The sequence below is a fragment of the Carcharhinus amblyrhynchos genome, chromosome 14 (assembly GCF_965287045.1).
Source record: "Carcharhinus amblyrhynchos chromosome 14, sCarAmb.v2.hapA, whole genome shotgun sequence".
In the NCBI taxonomy this organism is placed as follows: Eukaryota; Metazoa; Chordata; class Chondrichthyes; order Carcharhiniformes; family Carcharhinidae; genus Carcharhinus; species Carcharhinus amblyrhynchos.
In genome coordinates this window covers 25310193-25335477 of record NC_137337.1, presented here as the reverse complement: position 1 = coordinate 25335477, position 25285 = coordinate 25310193, and the positions used below count along the sequence as shown (strand labels likewise).

The following is a 25285-nucleotide window of genomic DNA, read 5'->3' as shown; positions in this document are numbered from 1 at the left end:
GACAATAATTAATCAAATCAAATGTAGAGTTCAGCAAAAGAGGACAACATATTTGATCACAAGGGAGAAGATAGTGAGAGAATAAAATTGCAGGGAACATAGAAACTGGCTGAGTGTAAAAGCTTTTATAAATACGTGAAGAGAAAAAGATTAGGAAATACAGATGTAGATCCCTTACAGTCAGAAGCTGGGGAAATTATAACGGGGAACAAAGAAATGGCAGAAGAATTGAACACATACTTTGGTTCGGTCTTCACAAAAGAGGGCACAGGCAACCTCCCAGCAATATTAGGGAATCAGATGCCTCATGAGAGGGTGGGATTGAAGTAAATCCATATTAGTAAGAAAATGTTGCTGGGCAAATTAATGGGGTTGAAGGCTGGCCTGGTTTGTATGTTCCTATGAAGATGAACTAAAGAAAAACATTTAATTGTTCTGGATGTGTGGCTGCCTGCCCCGCTCCGATTCTCTTGTTCCTCTATCTTTTAATAGAGGCCCGGAAAACCAAAAAAGTAGCCCTTGAGAACATCACAGCAAGAGCCCTTTTCCCTAGTCGCATTTGCTGAACAATTAAAGAACAAAGAAAATTACAGCACAGGAACATGCCCTTCAGCCCTCCAAGCCTGCACTGAACATGCTGCCCGACTGAACTAAAACCCTCTACCCTCCCGGGGACCATGTTCCTCTATTCCCATCCTATTCATAGAAATCATAGAAACCCTACAGTACAGAAGGAGGCCACTCAGCCCATCAAGTCTGCACCGACCACATGCATTTGTCGAGACGCCCCTTTAAAAGCCACTATTGTATCCACTTCCACTGCCTCCTCTGGCAAGGAATTCCAGGCACCTTCCACCCTCTGTGTAAAAAATCTGCCTCGTACATCTCCTTTAAACCTTGCACCTTAAACATGTACCCCCTGGTAATTGACTCTTCCACCCTGGGGAAAGAACTTCTGACTATCCACTCTGTCCGTATCTCTCAATCTTGTAGACTTCTATCAGGTCACACCTCAACCTCAGTTGTTCCAGTGAGAAGAAACCAAGTTTATCCAACCTCTCTTCATAGCTAATGCCCTCCATACCAGGCAACATTCTGGTAAATCTTTTCTGTACCCTCTCCAAAGCCTCCACATCTTTCTGATAGTGTGGTGACCAGAATTGAACACTATTCCAAGTGCGGCCTAACTAAGATTCTATAAAGCTGCAACATGACTTCCAATTTTTAAACTCAGTGCCTCGGCCGATGAAGACAAGCATGCTGTTGCCTTCTTGACTAACTTCTCCACCTGTGTTGCCACTTTCAGTGATCTGTGTACCTATACACCCAGATCCCTCTGCCTATTAATACTCTTAAGGGTTCTGCCATTTACTGTATATTTCCTATCCTTATTACAGCTTCCAAAATGCAATCACATTTGTCCAGCTTAAACTCCACCTGCCGTCTCTCTGCCCAAGTCTCCAACGGATCTACATCCTGCTGTATCCGCTGATGGTCCTCATCGCTATCCACAAATCCACCAACTTTTGTGCCTTCCGCAAACTTACTAATCAAACCAGTTACAATTTCCTCATTTACATATATTACAAACAGCAAAATCCCAGCACTGATCCCTGAAGAATGCCACTTGTCACAGCCCTGCATTCAGAAACACACCCTTCCACTGTTACCCTCTGTCCTCTTTGACTGAGCCAGTTTTGTGTCCACCTTGCCAGCTCACCTCTGATCCCATGCAATTTCACCTTCTGCACCAGTCTGCCCTTGGAGAACTATGTCAACCTCCACTACCCTATCCTCATCAATCATCTTCGTCACTCCCTCAAAAAACTTGAACAAGTTAGCGAGACACAACCTTCCCTTCACAAAACCATGTTGCCTCTCACTAATATGTTCACTTATTTCCTAGTGGGAATAAATCCTACCTCGAAGAATTCTCTCCAATAATTTCCCTACCACTGATGTAAGGCTTACCCGCCTGTAATTACTTGGATTATTCTTGCCAGCCTTCTTAAACAAAGGAACAACATTGGCTATTCTCCAATCCTCTGGGTCCTCCCCTGTAGCCAGTAAGGATACAAAGATTTCTCTCAAGGCCCCAGCAATTTCCTCCCTTGACTCTCTCAGTATTTTGGGGTAAATCCCATCAGGCCCTGGGGACTTGTCTACCTTAATGTTTCTCAAGAACCCCAATACCACCTCCTTTTTGATCTTAACATGACTCAAACGATCTGCACACCCTTCCCTGGACTCATCATCCATCAAGTCCTTCTCGTTGATGAATACTGATGCAAAGTACTCGTTTAATACCTGGCTCATTTCCTCTGGCTCCATGCACAGATTCCCTCCCTTGTCCTTGAGTAGGCCAACCCTCTCCCTGGCTACCCTCTTGCTCTTTATACATGGTTAAAAATTATCCAGTACGTATCACAATAACTTCAGAGTGAGGAAGGAAAGTAGGAAAATAAAATATTGCTTTGCCATGAGGTATAATTGAGACCGAGAGTATTTCACTGCTTAAGGGGAGAGTTGATAAACTTTGAAACCAGGCCCAAAATTGGAGTGACTTTTGTCAGCCAGTGAGTTGGAGGTCAAGTGGGACAATGATCAGAGGACTGGAAACCAATGGTGAATTTTATCTGTCTTGTGACTGACACTTCTGTGTCAGCCAGTGAGTTGAAAGAACTGGAGTGTTGATGGGCCAATCAGCACCCTTAGATAGAAATTATGAAATCTGTAAGTTTTTACAGAGCTATCCTTCTTGCGTAAGCATGTATGATTCGGAATGGTTTTGTAACATTGCAACTGGAAGATTAGCAAAACCTTGGCGGCTGCCATAAATATCATCATTTTGGGAATGTGATATGTGCGCACAGAGTCAAAGCTTAGTGAACTATCTCCATTAATGGTGACACATTCAGCTTCTTGCTTCTCAGACGAGGAGGTTTCTGTGGTCACATTGCAGCTGAGTTTGTGCTGAGAGTATTGGTGTCTATGGGACGGCATTCCACGGCTGTGCACTTGAGAACAGCAACTCAGCACAGGTTCTGTAGCCACGTGTTCATGCCCAGTGGTTCCATATGTTGGCAGATTGAATTTTGTACCTGGATACTACAGTCACTGACTTCTGGCCACCACTTGTTTGTGGGGGTTTAAAGTTTGGTGTGCATGAGAAGACCCCAATTTCAGTCAGTGCCATCCCATCCCCTACACACACACTCTGGGGCAATTTATGATACACTAAATGAGTTTACTGAACAGGACTAATTTAAGCTAAGTGTGTCTCACGGGATCTTCCAGTGTGTTTGTGTAAATTCAGCATTGTATAGTATTTACCATTCTTTGGCTATCTTAAATTTTCCCCACTCCTATCCTTCAGTTTACAGATTGTTAACAAGTGACAAGGTCATTAACTGTTGTTGATCTGTACAGGCAGACATGAATCCCAAGAACCATTTCTAGAGTGGTTGGTGCTATTGAGTAATATGTCATCTGTCCCGTGGGTGCACTCCATCAGTTACGGAGATGATGAAGACAGTCTATCGATGGCATATATGGAGCGAGTCAACATTGAGTTCAAGAAGGCAGGTGTCCGTGGACTTACAATACTGTTTGCATCTGGTAAATCTTTTTAAATGTCTCTTGACCGATTGCTTCTAAAGCAAGATTTTGTTCCTGTTTTCAATCCAGTCGTCACATGATGCACTCAAACTTGGAATCAGGAGTGTTTTTTCTCAAGATTTATCTCAACCTAAACCAGCAGTGATTCTTGGAAATAGTAAAAGCTTCACTTATCATAATCCTGCAGATGCTGGAGTCTGAAACAAGAACAGAGGATACAGGGAAATCTCGGCAGGTCTGCCCAGCATCTTTTAGGAGAGAAAGACAGACTCAACATTAACTCTGTTACTCTCCTAATAGATGCCAGAAGTTAAAGTTTATTTATTATTGTCATAAATAGGGTTACATTAACACTGCACTTAAGTTACTGTGGAAATCCCCTAGTCACCACACTCTGGCACCTGTTCAGCTACACTGAGGGAGAATTTAGCATGGCCAATGCACCTAACCTGCAAATCTTTGGACTGTGGGAGGAAACCGAAGCACCCAGAGGAAAACCCATGCAGACACGGGAAGAACATACAAACTCCACACAGATAATAAGTGACCCAAGCCAGGAATCGAACCCGGATCCCTGGCGCTGTCAGGCAGCAGTGCTAACCACTGTGGCAGACCCGTTGAAACCTTCTGGTATCCTCTGTTCTTCCTTATCCTCTTCCACATATTTAACTGAAACTTGGTAATTTTGCGTTATTTGTAGCACGAGTTTGAAGTTTCTAATTCCCAGCTTCACAGAAGTCTCACAGTCAGATGATCTGCTTTAGTCTTGGTAATGAATAGTTTATTTGTTTGTAATTCACTTGGTGTGTTCGAACCTCCAATAAGGAAAGAATATGTATTGGCTTGTTTTACAATCAGGCTTGCAAACAGTCTCTTAACTACACCATCCAGGAGGTTTAATTTTGTTTGCATTTTTTGGTGGTGCGGCAAAGAGTCAAATCTTAACTATGAGGATTAAGTCTGTTTTTCTCCATAGCTCTGTTAATAAACGTGAATTTAAAAAATGGAAAATTATTTAAAAAGACATTTAAAAGTCACAATATCCTCAGTAACTAATCATTGGTAAATACCAATGCTTGAATTACGTACCTATGCATGCTTACGTGGAAAAATACATTTCAAATTCATTTTAAATTCCCACGCTCCAGGAGAAATGGTGCAGACAGGAGGGACAATGTGGTGGTGATTTTGCACTGTGTTCCTGACATGTTAGCATCCCACCATTTGTAGTTGCCTGAATTTAGGGAACGGAAGGTTATCTGCCCCAGAGGGGTAGAGGCCTAATTTAAATGGCAGCGTGGCTATCCCACGATGTTATCGAGGACTGCACACCATGTACCACACTTGAGTTAATATCCAGGAACTGATCAGCATGGAAATGGGGGATAAAATTAAGCATGTTACTTGCAGACTAAATACACAGCAATCTTGTGAAAATTGTTAAAAACTTATGGAAGAAGCAATGCCAATTAAACTTTAACATTAATTTGCCTTGTGTGATAGGTGATGATGGTGCAGGCTGCAGAGAAGTTACAAAAGGTGTGAATACCTTTGAACCAAGTTTTCCTGCGTCAAGGTAATGTCTCAAGACACTGTGCAGCTTCTGAAATGGATAGCTATGTAGTTTTCCACCATACCACCAGCTTTGCAAGATCAGATACTTGAGTATTCAAGCTAAAAAAAAATCAGTTTTTTAATCATTTGATTTGATTTCATTTATTATTGTTAATACATACAGTGAAACGTATTGTTTCTTGAGTGCTATACAGATAAAGCATACGGTACAGGGAGAAGGAAAGGGAAGGGTGCTGAATATAGTGTTACAGTCATAGCTAGGGTGTAGAGAAAGATCAACTTACTGCGAGATAGGTCCATTCAAAAGTCTGGAGCAGCAGGGAAAAAGCTGTTCTTGAATCGGTTGGTAAGTGACCTCAAACTTTTGTATCTTTTTCCCAATGGAAGAAGGTGGAAGAGAATGTGTGTAGGGCCCTTAATTATGCTGGAAGTTTTTCTGAGGCAACAGGAAGCGTAGGAGGTATCAATGGGTGGGAGGCTAGTTTGAGTGATGGGACTGGGCTTTGTTTATGACCCTTTGTAACTTTACGGCTTTGGACAGAGCAGGAGCAAAACCAAACTGTGATACATCCAGAAAGAATACTTTCTATGGTGCATCTGTAATAGTTGGTGAGAATCATAGTGGACATGCCAAATTTTGTTAGTCTTCTGAGAAAGTAGAGGCATTGGTGGGCTTTCTTAACTATAACATTGATATGGGGGGACCAGGACAGGTTGTTGGTGATCTGGATACCTAAAAAGCTTGAAGCTCTCGACCATTTCTACTTCATCCCCATTGATGTAGATACGGGCATGTCTTCCATACTTCATCCATAACATTCCACCTCATGAATCAAATGACACTTAAAAAATCATTCATGTTGTATCATTTCACAATCCATTACTGATCTCTAGCAACAATTAATTTGTTCTTCAGTAATCCGGTTAAGGTTGACGTTTTAAAATTTCTTTTGACTTAATTAATAAGTTTTTTGCAAGAAGCAATTGTGAAGCCTAGTGGGCTAAACTAGAATTGGTAATGAATCAGAAATAGCTTACGCCAGTGCAGCAGAGAATTAAAATCCACACAGATGCCAGTGCTCAGCTTGTCCATGTGGGCTATCGGAAATTAAATGCTTTCCCCACTTTAAGGGAAGCAAAGTTAGAAAGTCTTGTCACTCATCATCCTGACCTATATACACACTGATACAGCATCATATTGGCAGATACCTGGCGGAAGGGGTTGGCATGTCAAGTGTGGTACAGAAGAACCCAGGGTGGGAAAGCAGTGAGGAAATATTCAGGGGAGATTTTCAACTAGTAGCAAATATGGTTGAGGCACAACCGAAGCCACAATGAGGGGGCCCAAACTGTTTCAAATTCACATTCGAGTTGGATTCATATAGTGAGCCCCAGACACCAAACAGGCTCCTCCACTGAAATGTCTGTTTTAGTTCAATGAAAATCATCCAGTTACTGCACAAAACCAGATGGTAGGTTCAAGGAGCGACTTACTGACAGCGGTGCAAGAACAAGACAGAAGATCTTGGTGTTGTGCATTCAAGCACATGCCCCTTCCAACCCTAACAGCCAATGAGGCTACACAATGCCTGTTGCACAATGTTGGTAAATGTGAGGTCATCCATTTTGGTAGGAATAATGGCAAAATAGACTATTATTTAAATGATAACAAACTACAGCATGCTGCTGTGCAGGGGGACCTGGGTGTTCTTGTGCATGAATCACAGAAAGTTGGTTTGCAGATGCAGCAGGTAATTAAGAAGGCAAATGGAACTTTGCCCTTCATTGCTAGAGGGGTGGAGTTTAAAAACAGTGAGATTGTGTTGCAGCTGTATTAAGTGTTGGTGAGGCCACACCTGGAGTACTGTGTACAGTTTTGGTTTCCCTACTTGAGAAAGGATATACTGGCACTGGACGGGGTGTAGAGGAGATTCACCATGTTGATTCCAGAATTGAGAGGGTTGGCTTATGAGGAGAGACTGAGTTGACTGGGACTATACTCATTGGAATTCAGAAGAATGAGGGGAGATCTTATAGAAACATACAAGATTATGAAGGGAATAGAAAGAATAGAAGCGGGGAAGTTGTTTCCACAGGCAGGTGAAACTAGAACCAGGGAGCATGATCTGAAAATAAGGGGCAGCAGATTTAGGACTGAATTGAAGAGAAACTTCTTCACACAAAGGGCAATGAATCTATGGAATTTCCTGCCCCGTGAAGCAGTTGAGGCTACCTCATTCAAGGCAAAGATAGATACATTTTTGATCAGTAAAGAAATTAAGGGTTATGGTGAACGAGTGGGTAAGTGGAGCTCAGCAGCTGAAAAGATCAGCCATGATCTTATTGAATGGCGGAACAAGCTCAAGAAGCCAGTGGCCTACTCCTCCTTCTAGTTCTTCTGTTCTTATAACTTGGTGTAGCGTGCACTCTGCCTATTTGTACCTAAAAGATTGCAATCTAGATGGTACAACTGACCCCATTTAAATCTTTAAACAGGCTAACCCATAATGAGTAAATATGGTAGGAAGCCGAACATGAAGACTGGCTTGAAAATTGAATCAGATGAGCCTTGGGTGTCAAAGAAATGTTCAAAGTGCCCAACGAATATTTCCTCCGCTGGTCACTCAACCTTTACACGAGGTTCAGGTAGATGACTGCCACCTGAACATTGTTCCCGAATGCTTCACACGGTTGTTTATTTAGTCCAGTTACTTCTTAGTTTTTAAATTTTATTTTATCAGTCCTATTCATGCAGAAGTCACATTTAATGGTTATTAATTTTTTTTTTTATTCATTTGTTGGGCATTGCTGGCTGGCCAGCATTCATTTGCCCGTCCCTAGTCACCTGAGGGCAATTGAGAGTCAACCACATTGCTGTGGCTCTGGAGTCACGTGTAGGCCAGACCAGGTTAAGCTGGCAGATTTCCTTCCCTAAAGGACATTAACACTGCAACGAAGTTACTGTAAAAATCCCCTGAACCAGACCACAATGGTTTCACAAGTCATCAGTAGATTCTTAATTCCAGATTTTTTTTTAATTGAATTCAAAATCCACCATCTGCTGTGGCAGGATTTGAACCTGGGTCCTCAGAACATTAGCTGAGTTTCTGGATTAATAGCCTAACGATAATACCGCTAGGCTAATGGCTCCCCTTGGAGAAGAAATGATTAGAATTGGGGGCGGGCATTCTCAGCATCAAGCATGTCATTGGATTGAAGGTGTTTATTGTGTTTGATGCCCAACTATAACCAAATATAAAAATTCTTTCAGTCCGTATGTCACAACTGTGGGAGGAACTTCCTTCAAGAATCCCTTTGAAATTACAGCTGAAGTCTCGGACTTCATCAGTGGTGGCGGATTCAGTAATGTGTTTAAGATGCCAGACTATCAGTTAAGTAACCAGTTGTTCACTGGGTTGATTTTTGTTTTTCTGAGTGTCACTTCCTAATAAATTCATAGTCATGATTAACAGATTCACCACAGATAATTACAGGAAGTTAGCATGTTTCAGTAATGCAGTGGTGTTGAATTTAGTTTATTTATTAGTGTCATAAGTCACCTTACACTGCAATGAAGTTACGGTGAAAATCCCCTAGTCACCACACTCCGGCGCCTGTTCGGGTACGCTGAGGGAGGCCAATGCACTAACCAGTATGCCTTTTAGACTGTGAGGGAAACTGGAGCACCCGGAAGAAACCCACACAGACATGGGGAGAACGTGCAGATTCAGTACAGTGATCCAACCCAGGAATCGAACCCGGGTCCCTAGCACTGTAAGGCAGCAGTGCTAACCACCATGCCACCCATGTGCTTAGAATAGAAATCTTCATTTGTATCCACATGATCAAACCAGAACTTGCCCTGCTGACTAGCTGATCTAGATTAAACCCTCTTCATTCTTCATGCAACTAAGTCTGATTATTTCATTGGCCATGCTAATTTCTCCCTCGGTGTATCCAAACAAGCACCAGAGTGTGGTGACTAGGGGATTTTCACAGTAACTTCATTGCAGTGTAAGGCTACTTGTGACACTAATAAATAAACGTTAAACTTTACTTGCTGGAGAATTAAAGTTTGAACTGGCAGTCTAGTGTGCCATACAAAAATACTTTATATGAACCGCACTCCCACTTTTCACACTCTTTCTGTGGGGGGAGCGCTTAGCACCAGATTATGAGTTCAGCTTGCAGGGAAGCAGATGCCAGAATCCTTCCATTCCTTGATACAAGTGCTCTAACATGTTTTCATGTGCTGTTGTATGTGAAGAGTAGAACATAAACAAACATTCAGTCTTTCAGTCTGCCAATACATTTTCTCCTTTTGAATTCTCAATATATTCTTGATTTGATTTATTATTGTCACATGTATTAACATAATGAAAAGTATTGTTTCTTACGCACTATACAGACAAAGCATACTGTTCGTATTATTGTTGCTTGACCAAGCAACTGCGATGTCAGATGTTTTGAATGGAGTTTCATCAATGTGTTTCTCCCTGGAATGGTCATATACCAGAGGCCAAAATGTCACAACTCTGATTTTATTAAGCAGATCACAAAAAAAAAATTGAAACTGAGGCTAAGTTCTCCCAAAGTTGTACTGTCATTGCAGGATATTAATAGGTTTAAAAAGTCTGGGTTTCTCTTGAACTGTTATAGATTTGATGTGTTTAAAATAAATAATATGCACTATCCTATTCCATTTATAGGCTGTTGCTGTGAAGTCTTATCTCAAAAGAATGAAATCGCTTCCCCCAGCGAGTTACTATAATGTTAGTGGTCGTGCCTATCCTGATGTTGCTGCTCTATCCGATAACTACTGGATTGTAAGCAACTTCATTCCAATTCCATGGATTTCTGGGACATCAGTGAGTTAAATTATTATTTACTCTCTATCTAAAATCCCTTGGTCCAGGGGGTTCCCAAACCATGTGTCACAACCCACCATGAGTAACTGACATCAACACTGAGGACTTACCATGCACATGCCTGATTTTTGTTTTCTCTTTGGTCTCCGTTCACTGAGAGGGGAGGGAATGAGCTCTGAGGAACATCAGCACCCGCCATGAGTGTACCTAATCTTTTTTAGTAGTCCTAGGTTCACTGGGTGAAGAGAGGAGAGTACCTTCAAATGAATCCACGCCTGGCTGACCAATTGCAAGATAGATGAGGGAGGTCATGCTGCAGTGGAGGGTTGGGACGATGAAGGAGTCCCTGTACGTAGCGCTCTTGAACATCTCATGGAACAGCATTATACTTCTCTAACCTTAAGCCATGTGAGCGTGCACATCAACAAAGAACATTACAGCACAGGAAAAGGAGCTTTGGCCCTCCAAGCTTGTGTTGATCATGATGCCTGCCTAAACTAAAACCACGTGCACTTACGGAGTTTGTATCCTCTCATTCCCATCCTATTCATGTATTTGTCTAGATGCCCCTAAAATGCCGCTATTGTACCTGTTCCCATCACCTCCCTGGGCAGTGCGTTCCAGACGTTCACCACCCTCTGTGTAAAAAAAAAAAACCTCTAAACTTTTACCCATGCACCTTAAACCTATGTCCCCTAGTAATTGACTGCTGTACTTTAGGAGAGAGCATCTGACTATCCACTCTGTCCATGCCACTTAATCCTGTAAACCTCTAACAGGTCACCACGCAACCTCCATCGTTGCAGTGAGAACAAGCTGTCCTCATTATTAACACCCTCCAGACCAGGCAACATCTTAGTAAACCTCTTCTGTACCCTTTTAGTTTGATATTTGGAGTTGAGTTCAGTGAGGTGTTTGAGGACAATGGAACCTGAGACAAAAGAGGAAAGAAATGTTTAAGTAAACTGGGAAGCCCTTTTTGTGTAAGCTGCTGTGAAAGTTTTGAATTGAAGGCAGCTGCTCTGTGTTAAGCTATAAGGGTCTATGGTTTTGAAAATCAAATGCTGCCTTGATGTCAAGGGCAGACGCTCTCACCTCACTTCTAGCATTCAGCTCTTTTGTCCAGTTGAACCATGGTGGAATGAGGTCAGGAACCAAGTAATCCTGAAAGAATCCAAACTGAGCATCCACGTCCAGGTTTTAACTGAGTAAGTGCTGTTTGATTGCGCTGTTGATGACCCCCTTCCATCAATTTACTGATGATCAATGGGGCAGTAATTGGCCAGGTTGGATTTGACCTGTTATGTACAGGAGAAATTTTTCCACATTGCCAGGTGGATGCCAGTATTGCAGCGGTACTGGAACAACTTGGCTAGGGGTGCGCCAAGGTCTGGAGCACAGACCTTTGTTGCCAAAATATTGTCAGGGCCCATAGTCTGTGCAGTATCCAGTGCATGATGTGGATATGCCGGTGTTGGACTGGTGTGAACACAGTAAAAAGTCTGACAACACCAGGTTTAAGTCCAACCGATTTATTTGATAGTAAACTCACAAGCTTTTGGGGTTTGTCCCTTCGTCAGGTGAATGGAGAGTTCTGGCCTCAGACAGAGCATATAAAGCACAGTTTACAGATTACTGATTAGAATGCGAATCTTTACACCTAACCTGCTGTTCAAGTCCCAAAGTGGCTGACAATGTGAGTGGAAGGAGCACTGATCACTGGTTAAAGAGATGTGTATTGTCTCCAGACAGTACAGTAAGTGAGGTTTTGCAAACCCACATGGAGGTTTGTAACCCCCGTGACTTGCCTGAGTTTGCAAAACCTCACTTCCTCTACTGTCTGGAGACAATACACATCTCTTTAACTTGTGGTCAGTGCTCCTTCCACTCACATTGTTGGCCACTTTAGGACTTGAACAGCAGGTTAGGTGTAAAGATTTGCATTCTAATCAGTAATCTGTAAACTGTCTGTGCTCTATATGCTGTCTGAGGCCAGAACTCTACCATTCACCTGACGAAGGGACAAACCCCGAAAGCTTGTGAGCTTACTGTCAAATAAATCAGTTGGACTTAAACCTGGTGTTGTCAGACTTTGTACAGTATCCAGTGCAATCAGTGTTTCTTGATATCACATGGAGTGAATCAGTTGGCTGGAGACTGACATCTGTGATGCTGGGGACCTCCAGAGAAGGTCGAGATGGATCATCCACTTGGTGCATCTGGCTGAAGATTGTTGCGGATGCTTCAACCTTGTATTATGTAGTGACGTACGCGGCTCCTCCATCCTTGAGGATGAGGATATCTGTGGAGCTCTTTTCCTCTAGTGAGTTGCTTAATTGGAAGTGGCAAGACTGCAGAGCTTCGATCTAATCCACTGGTTGTTGGTTTTAAGACCATTTTAACTTTAATCTTGTGCACTTAAGTTTTTTTTAATCTTTTAATTTTTAAAATTCCAAGGATGTTACTAGAGTTCTGTGCTTTTGGGGTCAGTAGCTCTTCCTCATTTTCACTGTAATGAGAAAAGGTTTATGCTCAGTGAGACAAACCTGACTGTCGGATCCAGCCAGCCCAGCAGTTACATCTGCTGCGGTTGTAACAATATTTCATCGTAGCAAAATATTTCAAAAACCCAGATTTTCGTATGCAAATGATGGATTGTATGTTTATCTCTATGTGCAAGTTTTAATAATTAAGTATTGAATGTTACTATCCAGGGTTAGACCAATTTTGAAGCATCAAAATGGAATCACAGTGGGAAAGGTTTGGGCAGCGCTGTCTCAGCTGAAATCCAATTCAGTTTGTCCACAGATAGGACCATCACATTGAAGTGTGATCATAATTCCTATTGGTGAATTTTAATTATGGGTAAAGAACTTGAAAATGAATTAATTTGCTGAAAGTGAGATTTTTGTTTTCTTACCTGATGGAATTGAGCAATTTTTGTTTTTTTCTGCAGGCCTCAACCCCAGTCTTTGGTGGGATCTTGGCCCTCATAAATGATCGCCGGTTCCAGAAAGGTCTTCCTGCTCTTGGCTTTGTAAACCCATTGCTTTACAGTTTTCAGGGAAATGGCACATCTGGCGCATTCTTTGATGTAAGAAAACAAAACCATTGATCCTGAATTGCTGCTGTTTATTGCCTGATGCTTTCTTATGTTTAAATGTATCATGGGTTCCACAAGGCAGTGTAGTGGCTTTTTGTGGTGTATATCACTAACATAAATGTCACAGATATGATTATGAAGTTTGCAGATGATAGAAAAATTGACTGCAAGATTAATGATGAGGCAGAAGAATGTAGACTGCAGGAAGATATCAGTGAACTGATCGGAGTGGGGGGCGCAGAAAAGTGGCAATCCAATCTGGAGAAATCCACCATTGTAGAGGGCAGACAAGACAAGGGAATATAAAATAAATGATAGAATGCTGAGAAGTGTAGAGGAACAGAATGACCTTGGAGTGCATTGCCCATAAATACCTGAGGATAGCAGGCCAGGTAGAAAAAGTAGTTAATGAGACACATGGGATCTTTTCCTTTTATTGTCCAAATCAGAATATAAGAGCAGAGGTTATGTCAGAATGGTATAAAACACTAGTTAGTCCGCAGCTAGAGAAACGACATATAATGGCTGCTAAAATGCACGTCAAATATGTGTAGTGGGGGAAGGGGGGGGGTAAGAGAGGTGGGATCAGGATATTGAATGATGATGATCAGTGGTGATCAAAATTAATGGCCTACTCCTGTTTCCATCTTCTATATTTTGCCAGGGCCCATTTACAGTTGCTCTGCTGTTGGCAATAGTTCTGAACAGAAGCTCGCAGGTTCCATTTAGTGGCAGGATTCACACAGCTTTCTCCACTGGCCAGTTTCTGCTACTAGATAGCACCTGGCCAATTCTAAAATTACCAAGATCTATGTAATTTTTTAAAAAAATCATTACCTATCGTATTTCTTTAATGCTTTTAAGTTAATTCACTGCACATGTGTGGTGCAGTATTTCAACTTGTATATAGGGGCTTCCTTCAAACATTTGTCACCTGAAAAGCACAAATGCCATAGGTTTACTGAGTGGTGATTTTCAGGAGCGTCAGAGGACTCCCTGGATTCTGATTAGGTTCCTCTTCAAATAAAAATTCTGAACTGTGATTAACATCATGTACAATCAAAAATGTGACCCAGTAAGCAGAAAAAGGTTTCCTTTGCTATGCAATGAATAATGTGTTTAGAATGATACAGCTGAGAATATTAAAACACTGAGTTTCTCATTGCTTTGTATTATTGTGAATTGGTCAAATTCCAATAGACTGGTGAAAGGCCTTGCATTGACAAAGCACAGTGGGTGGAATTTTCCATCCAGCCTGCCATGGGAATTGGAGTGGGTGGTGACATACCATGCAAAGGTTTGTTGACCTCAGGCAGGATTTTCTGGCCTTGAGGCAAGCATACTGGAAAATCCCACTCTTTGTCTCAGATAATAGTAATTAGTCTCACAGCACCAGGTTAAAGCACCACCAGTTCATTTGGTAGCACGAGCTTTTGGAGCGCTGCCCGTTTATCAGGTGAGTGATGAAGGAGCAGCACTCCAAAAGCTCATGCTACCAAATAAAGCTATTACACTTTAAGCTGGTGTTGTGAGACTATTGCTATGCTTACTCTGGTATCTCCACATCAGAGATAATGTGCAGAGTCTACTCCTTGATGGCTAGAGAAAAGAACTACAATGTGGTCCTTCTGAAAGTGCAGAACCTGGGAAATAGGATTGGGGTCATTTGGCATGTTGTGCATGCGCTGCCATTCAAACAGATCTTAGCTGATCATCCACCTCGACTCCATTCTTTCTCAATATTCCCATATCTGTATCACTGGTTTAAGTTTCATTTATGTCATAGTAGGCTTACGTTCTCACTGCAATGAAGTTATTGTGAAAATCCCCTAGTTGCCACACTCCAGCACCCTGTTCTATACACTGAGGGAGAATTTAGCAAGGCCGATACACCTAACCAGCATGTCTTTCACACTGTGGGAGGAAACCTACACAGACACAAAGAACATTCAAACTCTGCACAGCTAGTGACCCAAACTGGGAATCGAATCCAGGGCCCTGGTGCTGTGAGGCAGCAGTGCTAACCATTGTGCTGCCCATTAATGGTATCCAGAAATCTAGCAATTGCTGTCTTGAACATGCTGAATGATTGAGCCTGTACAATCCTCTGGGGATTTCTAAAGATTCCCTATTCTTTTAAGTGAAGAAATTCCTCCTCATTGCAGTCTATTTTAGATGTGTCCCCTGGTTAAACCTAAAGTAGATCTTCTGGTTACATTGCTAAGCCATATTTTCTCTTCAACCCATAGGTAACAGAAGGATGTCATTTAGGTTGCCTGGATGAAAAAACTGAAGGACGAGGATTCTGTGCTTCTCCATCTTGGGATCCTGTGACAGGATGGGGGACACCTAACTATCCAGAGCTACTCAAGGCACTTCTTATAGGCAAAGTTGATGATCCATGACCTGCAATCTGAATGTTATTTTCCTCCCATGATATTTTTTGCAAGTAAGGGGGTCTATTTTTTAAATTTATCAAAATAGCAATTTGGGTTTTTTGCATAAGGAGTCTGCGATCAAAATTAATGGAGTTTTCCAATGCTGCTTAATGTCATTTACGATTTGTCCAAATTACTGCTCAAATTGAGACAGTTAATGTAAGAATATTTAATTCATTTTTTAAAAAGTTAAATAACACAAACAAACCTTAATTCCTGAGTGAAGATGTAGAATGTACTTTTAACCTGGATAAAAATAAATTACTGCAGCTGCTGGAAAATCTCAGTAGGTTTAGCAACATCTGTAAGAGAAGAGCTAATGTTTAGAGTCCAAATGACCCTTTTGAAAAGTTTTTGACAAAGTGGTCATTTGGACTCTAAACATCAGCTCTTTTCTCTCCTTACAGATGCTGCCAGACCTGCTGAGATTTTCCAGTGTTTTCTCTTTTGTACTCTTAACCTAATGGATTCCGTAACCAGTTGTCTGATGATCAGTCCAAGTGCTTTAAACTTATAAAGTCTATGCAATAGATTACAGCTGAACTTTAAACATTTGGCAGGGTGTGAACTTTAAACATTTGGCAGGGTGCGAAGTATGGTAACACTTGAACGTGCTGAAAATACTGTTGAAGATTTTATTTACATAATTTGTACATCATTCATTGAGCAGTATAGAAATAAAGTGCATTAAGGATGCCCACATCAAACATATCTACAAGCTGTGTTTCCGGCTCCGCTCAGGCACCATTTGTGGATCAAATACATAATGAAGATAGCGGTAGATCTCTTCAGCTCGTTGGTCAGCAACCTTTCCTCGAGATGCTATTTCAGCCACTGAACTAGAGTAAAGGAAAATAATAAACTTAACCATGAAGATCCACATCAATACTGGAATCACATATGCAATATTGTACAGCACTGATGATACTTAAAAAGGATATTAAAATCTTTGATCAACTAATAAATATTAAAATAAATTTTGGCATCCTTAATTTCTTATGCTCTATTTTGTTATTAAAGCTTTGAGCACCAGGAGAGATGGGGGAGACATAGAAAGGTGAGAATACTCAATTCAGGCAATATCTGTGGCGAGAGAAACTATTTGATCTGAAAAAGTTAACACTCTCTAACCTGCATACTAATTTGCATTAGTATGGAAAGATGTTCAGAATTGAATCAAATTAAATCAATACATAAATAGCTGAAGCATCCTAGGTTAAAAGCAACTGATGTTATATCAGCTTTAGTAATGTGCAACTTCCTTTATGTGCTAACTCCTATTTATCTATGTTGAAATTTATTTACCAATTACATGCTCATTCTGCAAATTTGTTTGTATTTTATGATTTGTTATAATCCTCCTCAGTATTAATTATTCTCCCCTAATCTAGTGCGATCCACAGCTTTAGAAATCATGTGTTTGATTCCAATTTATTAACCATTAATATAAATTGTGAACTGTAGTGGTCCCTGTCCTGATCCTTGTGGAACGTCTTTCCATCTGTCTTTCTGAACAACCACTCTTTACTTCCTGGCTTGACTCCATTCTGCTCCCTGTCCTCTGCATTCTCTTGTTCATTAGACTATTATGTGGTGACTATTGAAGGCCTTTGAAAATTTAAAATGACAACTATCACATTAACCTCATTAACAATCTCCATTATATATTTTTCAGTGAGGTTGGTCAAGGAATACTTCCTTGAGATCCATGTGCACATTTCATTATTACATCTTAATTTCTAGATGTTCTTCTATTCTCTCCTTTAATGGAGAGTTGATTAATTTTTCTACAACTGACTGGCCTATAATTCATTAGAGATCTTCAATCTCACTTCTTAAATAGAGGTCTAACTCCACCACTGGCACTATATCTCCAACAAATTATTAAACGTATAGCAGTGCCTCTACTCTCCCCTAGATTCTTTTAAAATGCGCGAACATAATCCACCCCATCACAGGGTTTTATTCTCCAAGTTTGATGACTTTATTTAATAAATTACCTCTTTATTTTAGATGTCGTTATCTCATGTTCACCTGGCCCATGGTAAATGCTGAAGCCAAGTAATCATCTAATTTTTCTGCCATTTTTTCATTGGTAATTCTTTGACTCTTTCTATGCCAATCTACAAGTATCAATGCGACAAAGCACAATATAATCCAAAATCAGGAAAGAGAATTACCTGTTGGCTGCTACTTTCACTGTGTTGAACCGATGACACAGATTTAAAGCTGTTATAAAGCTTACGTCAGGAATGCTGAGGTAGAACTGTAAAATCTGTTGCTGGAGACCATGAACCTCAACTGGGACACTGATAGCAGCATTCTTTCTTTCTTCAACACGGGCAAGTTCAGCAATCAGGCCAGCCGTTTCCTCCTGACTAGAGCTGAACAAGATCCGGATTCCAGCAACGGTCAAAGACGATAGCAATGCATCATAGTACCTGGTTCTCTGGAATATCTTGGATGTATCTCCTGCAGTTTATTGAAATACAGACTTAGGCACAATTTGCTTTTGTCTCAGATAAAAAATAGAACTATTAGTCTTGAAAATTAAGATTGAGAAGAACTTTTATCTTCATATTTTGTGTTATGCCAACTTTAGAATTACATCCTTTTGATCTTTTGTGGTAACATAATTTGCATCATTATAGCCAAACCAAACATATCTGGATATAAAAGTACAAAGAAATTACAGCACAAGAACAGGCCCTTCGGCCCTCCAAACTCGCACCGACCATGCTGCCTGACAGATAACACAAGTGTGGCAGCTTCAGCACTTCAGAAAGAACACAGTATCTATAGCAATAATAGCAGGAAGCAGTGAGAATGGGAGACTTGTAATACACAAAAAAATGCCATTTACTGATGGTATGCAGGCTTTTGCCACAAGTTGTACCAAATTAAACTACATCATGGGGAGCGAAGGAAAACGAAGACTAAATCTCAGCAGATAAAAACCGTTTGTTCTGCTATACTACAGCCTTTAATGCTCTATTCAATGTTCTCTACTTGTTGAGGGGCATTTTAACAACCAACCTCTTACATTTCTGAACCAGGGATTTATGAAAAGGGTACCTAATAAACATGCATCATTCTCAAACAAGATTCAACTTGGCATAAAAACAGAAAATGCTGGAAAAACTCATCAGGTCTGGAAAAAGCAGTGTTAATATTTTGAGTACGCATGACTCTCCTTCAGAACAGAAGAGAGCTGGTCATGTGACGGGATTCATACTGTAGAAGAGAGGGGATGGAGCAAAATAGGTGGTCAGGGATAGGTAGAAGCTCAGGAGAGATGAGAGATGTCATAGAAGACAAAAGGGAGCGGTAATAATAGTGTTAAAGACTAAGACAGATGTTAATAGTGGCATAAAGGTCAGAGTCAAAAGGTGATCATTGCAGAACAAGGGTCAACGCCAACAGCAAAACATAATAAGCTACAGAATGGAACATACTAGAAAAACTCAACAGGGCTGGCAGCATCCATAAGAAGAGAAAGCAGAGTTAATGTCTCGAGTCCTTTTCGCTCTTTGAAAGGATTTTAAGCATTAACTGTTTTCTATTTTTTTCCAGGTGCTGCCAGATTTGCTGACTTTTTCCAGCATCCTCTGTTTTTGCTGCAGATTCCAGCAGCAACTTGCTTATTTAAGCTATAGAATGAGCCTTGTTTGGGGGGGGCGGGGGGGATATCAGAACAGAGGACAGAGTTGCTGGTCTGAAGCTGTTGAACTCCAGGTTAACTCCAGAAGACTGTCCAATCAGAAGATGAAGTTCCTTCACTTTGCCTCAGGCTTCACTGGAACATTGTCGCAAGTCAGGGACAGAAATGTGGGTCTGAGAGCAAGATGGTGAACTGAAATGGCAAGCGACAGGTAGGTCAGGATCATGTGGACTGAGTGAAGATGTTCTACAAAGCAATCACCCAGATTGCATTTAGTCTCCCCAGTGTGCATGAGATTGCATTGGGAGAAGCAAATACAGTAGACTAAACAAAGCAGCAATTCACTTGCACTTCACCTAGAAGTCTTTAGGGCATTGGACAGTGAGGAGGCAGGAGGTAAAGGGGAAGGTGTTCCATCTCTTGATTGCATGGGAAGGTGTTGCGGAAAGGGGATGTAGCGTTGATGATAGATAAGCAGCCAAGGCTGTCGGGAGGGAACGGTCACTATGGAATACTGTTACCAGAGGTGAAGGGAAACTGTGTCTGGCAGGGCATCACACTGCATTATCACCAGGAGACGATGATCTTTTGAATGCAGAGGTTGGTAGGATGAAAGTGAAGACAAGGGGAACCCCATCATGATTCTGGGATGGAGAGGAAGGGGTGAAGGCAAAGTGCTGGAGATGGGTCAGACACAATTGTAGGTTGTCAACTGCAATCATGGGGCAGACCTCAGCTCAGAAAAAGAAAGACATGTCAGAAGCACCATTGTGGAAGGTAGCATCATCGGAACAGATGCGACAGAGGCAGGGAAACTAGAAGAGAATTAAGTCCTTTCAGGAGATAGGATGCGAGGAAGTCTAGTTGACGTAGCAATGGGAGTTGGTGGGCTTGTAAAGAATATTAATAGACAATCTATCACCAGTATTGGATGCGGAAAAATCAAGGAAGGGATGGGAAGTAGTGATACTTTCCACATCTAAAAATTTTTGATGCTCTCATCATTCTGGCTGACAGGTCATTTACAAATCTTGGAAAAGGTTGATGAAAGTCTCATGAAAACGGAAGCATAATGATTCTGTGAATCAGACACTAACAAACCACTCACCTGGTTTCATCCCGTCTTTCTCCACAATAATGCATAAACGCTCAAACATGGCCTGAAGGTGCTGAATACGGGTTACGAGCTTACTTCGGTTTACACTGTTGGCAAACTCCGATAAGAATTTCCTTTCTACAGCCATCCGGTTGCTCACTATATAATCACACCCATTGAGACAACAAATCTCAGCCTTAATGCCATGTTTAATGCGAAGGCAAGAGACCAGGTATGGTCCAGAGGAGATTTCTCGACTGTCCACAAGAACCTTCAGTGGAACTGTTCCACAAGGTACAGCTTGATGGACACCGATCAGATTGTCTTTACACAGAGTCTCAGTTGGTCTTGAAAATGTGGAAATTTCCACCTGCAATAGGAAATGTATCCATTTTATTACCAACATATTTAAAAGCCACTTAAAATCTAAATGCTCACTAAATCTAAAAGACACCTATAGTTATTTCTCATTTCTCCTCCAGGTATATTGCAGTAAATCACTGGCAGATCCCGACTTTTAAAACTAATCTACGTTTGATAAGTAAATCCACAAACGCATTATTGCACAGGATTTAAAACTTGAATTCATCTCCAGAGTATTCACAAATAGTATTCAAGTACTGGCTTCATTATGGGTCTGCCTTATTTGTGTCTGGAAAACCAGTTCCATGAGTCTCGTATGAAATGAGGAACAGAGTAACGTCTGTTTCCTCGACAGCTGTTGTAATGTTCAATGTGTGATTAAAGCACAAGTCTACCTAAACAGAGAAAATATCCTCTTTTCACAAAACCCTGAATATTGGTTAAAAGCATATGCAAGAGTGAATAAGGGATAAAATCCTAACATGCCACATTATTAAACGCAATAAAGTAAATGCTATCATTTTGGAAACATCAATCAATTTCATGTCCTCCTCAAGGGTAAAATTGTCTGTTTTACAGCTCTGAAATTGAAACTTTTGCAAAAATTTTTGTCACAGCATTCAGTTTCTTTAGTCAAACAATTTGAAGATATAAGACAGCAACAATGGCTTACCAAATTATTAATTTGTTTTTAAATGGTAATTGTCCTTTAGTATCTTTTCCTTGGGCTCGCACATGTTTGATGGCTGATGAGTCCAATGTGTGATCTGTAGATGCCACATGTGAGGTAGGCGATGCTTCGAGGGGAAGATGAGGTGTTTGCAGAGGTTTGTGCACTCTATCCAGCAACTCAACCTCGCCTCTGCACGCTCCCAAAAAAGTCAAAGTCACAGCCTTCCTGAATGAATCTCCATTTTCATTGGCTGCAAGCCAGGGACTGTCGAAAGTCAGCAAGGATGTTTAATCTTTTCAAGGATGCTTTGAGGACAACCCCAAACATTCCCACTGTGCTGAAGATCTCCTCCCATGACTAAACCGCTTTTGAAGTCTGGTGTCAGGCATACAAATGATGTACACTGCCCAGCAGAGTTGGATTTGGTGACTAGCTCCTTGATGCTGGGCATGTTGGCTTGGGAGAGGATGCAGCTGTTGGAACACCTTTCCTGCCACCAGATTTGGAGGGAATTGCAAAGACACCGTTGGCAGTACTTCCCCAATGCTTAGAGGTGCCTGTTGCAGGATGTCCAAGTTTCATACAGGAGCACAGGGATCAATCCTGGTCCTTAAATACGCTTTACCTCAGCTAGTCATTATCTCCAGCGTGCCAACTCAGCCAATGATGAATTGCAATATCTATGTCTGCCTTCATAGAAAACAGGCTCCCAAAATATGGAGAATGGTCCACATGTCCTCTGGAAGCTGATTGAAAGAGGACCTTAGTTTTCCAAATGTTTAGTGAAAGGTCTATTTTCTCATATACTTTAGAGAAGGAGTTAACAATGACCTAGAGCACAGCTCTGAATGAACACAAGCAAGAATCACTGGCATACTGAAGCTCAATGATTGAGGTTGGACTGACTTTGGCTCTAGATTCAATTCCAGCCTTGGGTGACTGTATGAAGTTTGCATGTTCTCCTCATGTCTGGATGAGTTTCCTCCCCAGTCCAAAGATGCACATTTTAAGGGGATTGGTCATGCTAAATTGTACCTCAAGTGTCCCAAGATGTGTACGGGATTTGGGGAATTAGCAGAGTAAACATGTGGGGTTACAAGAATAGGGCACAGGATGGGCCTCGGTAAAATGCTCTTTCAGAGAGTCTGTGCAGACTCGATGGGCTAAATGGGCTTCTTCTACACTGTAGGGATTCTATGATTTCTGTCTATTCTGTAGATTAACCCCACACTTCAGGATAATTTGCTATGGATGAGGTGCAGTATTGCAGTGAGAAAAACAGAGTTGACAATTGACGCAATGACTTGTTTGACCCAGTCTCCCCTAAGATAGGGTCTGAGATAGTGCTTTCATAATCCTGGATTATACCTCATGTAGAGTTTTGTTAAAGTTTCTGTATAACTAAAAAAATCACAGTAGCTTTTCATCCCAGGGAACAATCCCAGATAATTCAACAATGACGTGGAGGAAAACAAAATTGACAATTTTGAAAATTACAAGATGCCAAAATGCAAGAAAGCACAGTTTAAAATCAATTATTATCTCAGCTTCATGAGGTACTACAGGTGTTAACACATCATAGAACCAGGTTCTTAAACCTTCTTAATGTTTGGCTTTTTCTCTTTTGGACACTAGAAGTGCAGAGAAATTATTAGGTCCTGTGAATATGCAACATATTTTAAACCAGTTACAATATTGCAATCTATTTTACTTGCTGACACAGAAGTATTGGCTGCATAACATACAATAAAATACAGTACACTTAATGAATACTTACAGAGTGACTTTTTCCCCTTTGGGGTTCACTTTCTACCTGGTCTTGCATTGAGCTCTGTGCAGTTTCTGAGACAAGAGTTGAAGTACACCTCCTTGAATGATTTTGCTCTATTTGAAAATCCAATGTTTCAGACACTGAAGCCTGGAGATTCAACCGCGTGGCCAAGCTTCTGTCCTGGGAGCAAGGATCTGAAGGTTTTCCCTTTTCTACACATGCTAATTGTTGCACAGTTAATTTTGACAAGGATTTCTTAAAAGAGTCACCTCCGAGGGTTGAGTCTGGAGAACACGCACTTTGCTCTTTTGCAGTCTGTTTATGCTTGCTTTTTTGTACTAGATGCTTTATTGGCAACTGTTTTACATTTTGTTCATCTTCACTGGAATCATTCAATAAAATGATGCGGCTGCCTTTCTTCTTTTTGGTCAAGTTACCTTTAGCATTCTCCATTTCTGCAATTTTTGCTCTTGTCCTGTTCCGTGTTGCACGCTGTTTGCTTTTGCCAATGGGAGTATCATTAAACAGATCAAAATTAACAATCAGGTCATCATTCAATTCAGTTTGATTATCTGCTTCTTCATCTTCTTCCCGAACACAAAAGCTGTCTTCCATATAGGTTTCATCCTGTTCGGGAATCTATCAATAAACAACATCACCAATAATCACCAGGGAAATAAAACATTCATATCTTTGCATTGAGAAGCCTTACTGTTTGCTCCAGTCAATTCAAGTGCCCTCTCACTCCCGAACAATATCTAGTTTAAACACGGCTGGCCATTTCATCTGTCTGCCAAAACGTTTCCAACATTTCTTTTGGTGGAGTCAGTATTGGTGACTTTTACTCAAAAAGTGCCTCACTGCTTGAGGAACCAAAATCCTGATGTTCTTACTAAAGCTTTAGCCATATACTAGTCTGCCCAATACCGTGTCCCTTCATGTTGTACTGCAGAAATCAGATGCCCTTCCATCCCTTCTGAATGTCCTAAAATTAGTAGGCCTTATTTCTAATCTATTTTTATCCATATTGTCGACAGTGCTAAAAAGCAGCACTTACTCAGAAATAACCTATTCACAGACGCTAAGTTTGGGTTCCTCCAGGGCTACTCAGCTCCTGACTTGGTCCGAACATGGACAAATTGTTCTCAAGAGGAGAGGTGAAAGTGACTGTCTTTGACATCAAGGTAACATTTGACCAAGTATGGCATCAAGGAGCCCTAGAAATACTGGAATCAAGGGGAAACTTTCCACTGGTTAGAGTCATACCTAGTACAAAACATCAGGCAATGACCATCTCCAATATGAGAGAATCCAACCATCTTCCCTTGACATTCAATGACACTAGCATCACTGAATCCCCCACTACTAACATTCTGAAGATTACCATGGACCAGAAAGGGAATTGGGCCCCATTGTTCAACCTCAACTCTGGCCCCCCTTCTAACAGGATCCACCCTCCTGCTCAAGACTTCCTCTCCGACTCGATTCCCAAACATCATCTTAATATCCAAAAACATTTCTCTCTTCTGAGCAGAATGTGTTGAGCTTCCCCCTCTCTTTAAAAAAAAAGTGTGTTGAACAAATGTCTTCACACCAGTCAGGTAGGATGCAACTTCCATTCTATTATTAATATTCCACCAACCGAACTCCCAACAATATCTAAACAGATAGATCTTACCTGTGAAAAGATGGTCATTTCATTTCTGCTAAAGACCATTTTTCTTTTATTGTAAATATTAGGACTACGGACAGACTTCAGATAAATCTCTTGCATATCACCATCTGAAGGGAAATTACACACAGCTCATTAGGTTTTGTGATATCAAGGTGGTAATGGCCTTCAGATAAGCACCAACATGTAAAATAATACTATTATTTTAATAGCTATATGGATAAGAAAATACAAATGTCTTGATTGTCAAAGCAAAGATGCAAACTAACAGTAACATAATGGAAGATCAGTTGTTCCCAGCCGAACCTGATCTTGTGATCTAGTGCTAATTCGAGAAGTAGCTGGTTTTGCCCAAGTAACCAGACAATCTAATATGAATCCGAATGGTCAATAGTCATGTCAGACTAGGTCCACTTTGCTTGTAGATAATGATACAACAGATGCTAA

The 25285-nt window shown here is 41.0% G+C and overlaps 2 protein-coding genes across 4 annotated transcripts in view; one reads left to right on the top strand and one right to left on the bottom strand.

Annotated features, from left to right (window-relative positions):
- The window catches only part of tpp1 (tripeptidyl peptidase I), a 32438-nt gene extending 16499 nt beyond the window's left edge, over positions 1-15939 (top strand). Inside the window, exons 8-14 of the mRNA XM_080202470.1 lie at positions 3430-3618; positions 5122-5194; positions 8465-8584; position 9166; positions 9903-10061; positions 13018-13155; positions 15414-15939. Coding sequence (XP_080058596.1) covers positions 3430-3618; positions 5122-5194; positions 8465-8584; position 9166; positions 9903-10061; positions 13018-13155; positions 15414-15569 — 836 coding nt within the window. The 3' untranslated portion in view covers positions 15570-15939. The remainder of the gene's footprint in view (positions 1-3429; positions 3619-5121; positions 5195-8464; positions 8585-9165; positions 9167-9902; positions 10062-13017; positions 13156-15413) is intronic.
- Positions 15940-16296: 357 nt separating this feature from the next.
- Positions 16297-25285, bottom strand: part of fancm (FA complementation group M) — a 118764-nt gene continuing 109775 nt past the window's right edge. For 2 of the 3 annotated variants that reach the window (XM_080202466.1, XM_080202467.1), the window contains exons 19-23: positions 24845-24948; positions 23173-23805; positions 20372-20729; positions 17783-18074; positions 16297-16441 (exon numbers count right to left, since the gene is read on the bottom strand). In XM_080202466.1, coding sequence (XP_080058592.1) covers positions 16315-16441; positions 17783-18074; positions 20372-20729; positions 23173-23805; positions 24845-24948 — 1514 coding nt within the window. In that variant the 3' untranslated portion in view covers positions 16297-16314. Of the gene's footprint in view, positions 16442-17782; positions 18075-20371; positions 20730-21395; positions 22142-23172; positions 23806-24844; positions 24949-25285 lie in introns of those variants that run through there. The other variant, XR_013888548.1, reaches the window with a different exon arrangement.